Here is a 5,969-nt window from a genome sequence, read left to right on the forward strand (position 1 = left end):
ATAAACCGCCACGTGCCTACCTCCAAGCACTTGAACTGGTCCGTGTTGTGACACTCTTGCGCGTGACTCTGTAGCGCCTCCTCAGAGGGCAGCGACTCACCACACGTCAGACACGGCCTGCAACCAACATTAAGAGTATTCACCTTGCTCTCTCAATAAGCATCAGCTAACTTTATTATGATAAATTCAACATTTAAATTCAAATCATTTATTCAGTAAATAAAATAGGCCGCAATGGACACTTTTACACGTCATTTTTTAAACTACCAGCGCTTTCGGAAGGACCATTCATTGCCAAGAAGAATGCGCCGCAAGAAACTTGGCAGAAAGTCATTTTTTCAACATAAAATAATTACAAATAAAATACTAAAACACACAATTAAATAAAAAAAATACAGGGATGTATGGGGTCCCTTAGTTACAAAACTAAACACTACAGTTGAGAAAGGAAGATAAATACGAACTTTCTGACGTAATACTACCTAGGGTCTCAGCTTTTTAGTGTTATTCTGTCCCGTTACCCAGGAGACATCTGTGATACACTTTGTTAGCAAAATGTGAGCAATTTATACTTTTAGCACACTTAGGAGATGAGCCGTAAGGGAATTGCCTTAAAACTATCACAACTCCTAACTTTTAGTGGCGTTGTACCACATAAAATCATATTTTTAATAGGTGACTCAGGAGACGTTACTGTAGCAAAAAGCTAGCTACACTAAAATATTGATTGACCCCCAAAACAGTATTCATTACATCTGTATGTGACGATGTAAAGAAATTGAGTTTAAAGGAGCGGCCACACCGCTGCTTAAAAAACGGTGACGGTACGGAATCGCAGTGACGTGCCGTATGCGCACCGTTTTTATCGCATGCTCTCCACAACGCTGCTTGAAATACGAAATCGCAGTGACGTGCCGTAAACGTCAGGACTTTACCGAACAAGAGTCGTGACGTTTACTGCACGTCACTGCGATTCCGCGCTTTTTGCGTATTTTAAGCAGCGGTGTGGAGAGCATGCGATAACAACGGTGCGCATACGGTGCGTCACTGCTATTCCGTACTGTCGCCGTTTTTTAAACAACGGTGTGGCCACTCCTTAACACGTAAAACCTAACTTGATATGATAACATAACCGACTTATGTCTATGCTCTGCAATTTGTGGGAATATATATAAGAGCCAAGATGACAATGATGATGGTGATGGTAGATACTGACCTCAAGTCGGGGTCGCAGCCCGCCGCCGCGTGACGCGCCAGGGCGTCTTGGCTTAAGAACTGGAGCCCGCACGACGCACACTTAGATTCTGGCTTCACTGAAGCGATCTGGAATTTACAGTTCATTATTACAATCAATTATTATGTGACGGGCTGCTGGCGCCCTGTGCACCTGGCTGCGTGATTGATTCACTAGCTCGGGAGAGAGGGTTATTGAGAGATAATTATGAAACACCAGGTGTACAGGTTTCTTTTTAAAAGCCCAATAATATATATTTTCACATAGTAGTTCACTTCTCAGATATCTAATTGAATTGAGCAAATAAGACAATAAAACAATAATACTTTTAGCAATATTTTTTCACTTAATGTAACACTGCATAATATGTTGTTTGAAAAATAAAATTTACAATTTCATTAAAATAATCATTTCATGTTTATACTCTTATATACGTATTCAAAGTAATGTTATGCTAATTGTGGCGTTGTCTGGTAAAAGGTACCTTGTTGTCGGTTCTAGTTTCCGAGATAATCGCGCTTGAAGTAAAATGTCGAAAAAAATCATTTTTCTTTTTGTACTCTATATTAATAAGCAGGGTCTAAATTTTAATTTGACAGAGACACAAGTTTTTAAATCGATTTTTTATGAGTTAAAACATCCCTTAAAGTTTAGTAAGAAAGGTACCTTATTGTCGGTGCCGCTCTTGAATGCTTTCTGTGCGCTCGGTATCGGTTTGGAAGACGTGTCGGACGTCGGTACTTTGTCGGCGCGTCATCATCATCATCATCATCCTAGCCTATACGTCCCACTGCTGGGCACAGGCTCAGAATGAGAGAGCTTGGGCATTAGTTCCCACGCGGGCCCATTGCGGTGCTTGTCGGCGCGTAAAAAACGTCAAGAATCATCATAAAATGCGTTTAATTATAGTAAGGTAAATCATCAATAACTGGCCACCATTAGGCGGTAGCCAGTTAAGCCCTTATTACACTAGCGATTTGCGGCGAGTTGAAAGTGAGGTGAGCGCGCAGCGAGTTCGCTTCGAGAGCGTAACGATTTCACCGCGAGCATGAAACGATATCGCCGCGAGCGCGCAACGATGTCGCTGCGAGTTCGCTGCGTTAGCGCCGAAGACGCCCTATTTATTATACGAAAGTCTACAATATGGCGTTTTTGACGCTAAAGCAGCGAACTCGCCATGCGCTCGCAGCAGCAACATCGTTGCGCGCTTGCGGCGAAATCGTTATACGCTCGCAGCGCCTCGCTTGCCTCGCTTTCAACTCTCCCGCGAATCGCTAGTGTGATAAGGCCCTTATTGACGATTTACGCCAATTTGTCTTTTTTTTACTCGACTGGATGGCAAACGAGCAAGTGGGTCACCTGATGGTAAGAGATTACCACCGCCCTTAGACACCTGCAACACCAGGGGGATTGCAGATGCGTTGCCAACCTAGAGGCCTAAGATGGGATACCTCAAATGCCAGTAATTTCACCGGCTGTCTTACTCTCCACGCCGAAACACAACAATGCAAGCACTGCTATTCACGGCAGGATTAGCGAGCAAGATGGTGGTAGCAATCCGGGCGGACCTTGCACAAGGTCCTACCACTTGCTGGTCTTTAGAGGTTGATTTATAGTAATAATAATAACGATTAATAGTTACAACTACAAATCAAAAGCATTTTTTTAGATCTTATTCTTAACTATGTCACTAAACATTTTACGACCGACAATAAGGTACCTTTTCAAATACGTTAATCATTTAGTGTGTTGAGACAAAATTATAGGTTTTTGGTAAGAGTTTTAATACTACAGTGTTCTTAAATTAAGACTATTAAAATAAATTGTAAGTTATTAGTCGTTTTTAAATGATATCACTTCATAATCACTAAATATTTTACCACCGACGATAAGGTACCTTTTAGAAAATATATAGTGATTGTACCAACTTTTTACTAAACTTTACCTTGAATTTTGAGATTGAAAAAACTAGTTTTTTATGTTTTATTGAGTTAATTTGGTCTCATTTGGCTATGTTTTAGCGTACTAAATATAAAAGTTTGTTGATTTTGACTGTTTAATTACATTTGTAAACAACAAAGTTATTTTTGTTAAAGTATTTTTTTTATATAATAAACAACGTTAATTCAAAACGGAGTAGTTCTTATTTAGTGTCCAATTACGCATAATATTTTTTCCTTCGATAAAATCCAATAGAAATATACTATAAATAGAAAAAAAATGTAAAAAATCCATCAACCTTTTTTTTTTACTTTATGCACTTTGGCAAGGTAAACTATAGTAAAACCGTTGTCCAATTACAAAATTGTTCTTGAAACCTGAAAGCTCGTACAATCTACTCCTCAAATAGCATGTCATCTATGTAACTTCCAACAATAACATACTTTTATTGGGTGTACAAGTTTGAATTCAATTTCTCATAATCACCTTTTCTGGCTTTTGAGCTTTAACATTTTTTTTAAAAATATCTATTAAACCTACATGCATGTTTCTTACATGGTTCGATAGCTAAATGTATGTAGATTATGGGATATCAATAACTCAATACCGACAACAAGGTACCTTTTCCCAGATAACGCCACAATTAAATTTATGCCAACTTATTGTTATGCCAATCCACATTATGCGTATTCAGTTATGCGAATTAACATAGAGCCCAGCACGGTACCTGCGGGTGCGCGCGCGACTTGTGTTGTAACAGCCCGAGGCGGCCCACGAAGGTCTCGCCGCACGCGTCGCACGCCACGTTCATGGCGGGGTGCTGCAGCCGCACGTGCGACAGATACGTCGAGCTCTTGCTGCAGACAAGTGAACGACGTCAGTGACACCCAGAGATAACCCTCATCATATCATATATCAATCTCTACTGAATCTAAACGCTGCCAGCATCTTCGGGACCTTGCCTAAGGGTACTCTTTGATTTGTTTTAGTTTTAGGTTCTATTTTTATTTTATGTAGGTAAGTTTGTTAAGTATAGGACTGTTTTTAATAAATAAAAATTAAAGTATTGACATAAGGTTTCTTCTAGTAAACCATTTTTATAACCCCGAGCGGGAGTACGCTCCTTAGAATAGTAATTGTGATTATCTGAAAAAAAAAATACAATACAATACTAGATTCAATGGCGCGTGTGAAGTTCCCAATACGCACTGGGTCCGCGTGGGAACTACGGCCCAAGCCCTCCTGCTCTGAGAGGCCTGTGCCCAGCAGTGGGACGTATATAGGATAGGATGATGATGATGACTAGAATCAAAGTGATTTTTTTATGGCTTTCACTCTTTCTGTTTTAACAAGACGTATTTCGCCAATGTCAAAATAGAGACATAACACACATGAGGAAACTACAGTTCATATACCTAATTTTGATTTTGAGTGAGGAACAGACAGGAGACCTAAAACCAATAACGTGATATTCATTCCCAATTTGGATAACTAATGAATAATGATTGTGAAAGCCGACAGCTGTCCGTTGACAGGTGTCAAATAGGCCTGTTCCCTAGCCAGCACTCACGTGAAGCTCGCGCCGCAGTGCTTGCACACGTGGATCTTGCCCGTGTGCCACTCGAAATGTTTCTTCGCTTGGTACCTGCCACAGATACAACATAAAACATAGCCAATCGCAATTTTTTATTAGCAGTGTCAATCAACTTCTCATTGTTGCCATGGTAACGTCACCTGAGTCACTTATTTAAAAAGTATGATTTTATGGGGTACAAATTCACTTCAAGTCAGGAGTTGGGAAAGTTTGAAGGCAATTCCGTCATGGTCCATCTATTAAGCATGCTAGTAGTATGTATTGTAAACATTTTTCTAACAAAAAGTATCACTGATGTCTCTTGAGTTACGGAACAGAGTAATATACACTAAAAAGTTGATTAATCCAGCAGCACTTTTCCTTTGGAATATCTAGTATCACTTTTCACTTATCACAATTCATATTAATTCAATTATATGAGAACAAAGAATGTTCTATGTGTTATTCTATGATATGAATATCTAAACAATCAATTATATTTATAAAAAAAAGGGATCATACATAAATTGCGTCACACATTTAAGGGGGGGAGAGGGGTCAAACGGTTTGGTTAGGTGCAGATAGAAACATGCGTCGGACGACGTGGCGTGGCGTCACATTAGGCTGCGTCTCACAGCAAAGATGTGCGAAGAAATAGTTTTTATGAACCAATAGAAACGCTTCATTCCACCTATACCCGCACAACCGAGTACTGCCTTTTCGCAACGTAACGTTTGGCAACCTGTTTCATTTCGCAACTTTTCATCTCGCAAACGCTTTCAGGGCCATCGTGTAGAACCCTTTAGGTTAGGTTAGTTTAAGTTTATAAAAATCCTGAAATATTTTCAGTTTCAGAAATATTTACAGTTTCAGAAATATTTACAGTTTCAGAAATATTAAACAGTTGGGAAATGAAAAGTTGCGAAATGAAACAGGTTGCCAAACGTTATTCGCCGAAACATTAGTAAACCCCGCACAACACATCTCTGGTGGAAACAGCTGAGCGGAGCGGCGAGTCAAAGTCAAATTAAAAATATCTTTATTCAATTTAGGCTATAACAAGCACTTATGAATGTCAAAAAAAACTACCACCGAAACTCAACGAGGTATATATGTGTATATATTTAAACAGATTTACAATATTATTAAATGATATGTATACATCACAAGTATTTAACACAACTTTATTTTTAACACAGTAGGTTTGCTATTTAAAGGGAT

The 5,969-nt window shown here is 39.2% G+C and overlaps 1 protein-coding gene across 1 annotated transcript in view; it reads right to left on the minus strand.

The window, feature by feature from the left end:
- LOC141440719 (zinc finger protein 341-like) overlaps positions 1-5,537 on the minus strand; it is a 10,116-nt gene extending 4,579 nt beyond the window's left edge. Inside the window, exons 1-5 of the mRNA XM_074105263.1 lie at positions 5,524-5,537; positions 4,746-4,820; positions 3,903-4,032; positions 1,217-1,323; positions 21-117 (exon numbers count right to left, since the gene is read on the minus strand). Of these exons, the coding sequence (XP_073961364.1) occupies positions 21-117; positions 1,217-1,323; positions 3,903-4,032; positions 4,746-4,820; positions 5,524-5,537 (423 nt within the window). The remainder of the gene's footprint in view (positions 1-20; positions 118-1,216; positions 1,324-3,902; positions 4,033-4,745; positions 4,821-5,523) is intronic.
- Positions 5,538-5,969: the final 432 nt, after the last annotated feature.

The sequence above is a fragment of the Choristoneura fumiferana genome, chromosome Z (genome assembly GCF_025370935.1).
Source record: "Choristoneura fumiferana chromosome Z, NRCan_CFum_1, whole genome shotgun sequence".
NCBI classification, from domain to species: Eukaryota; Metazoa; Arthropoda; class Insecta; order Lepidoptera; family Tortricidae; genus Choristoneura; species Choristoneura fumiferana.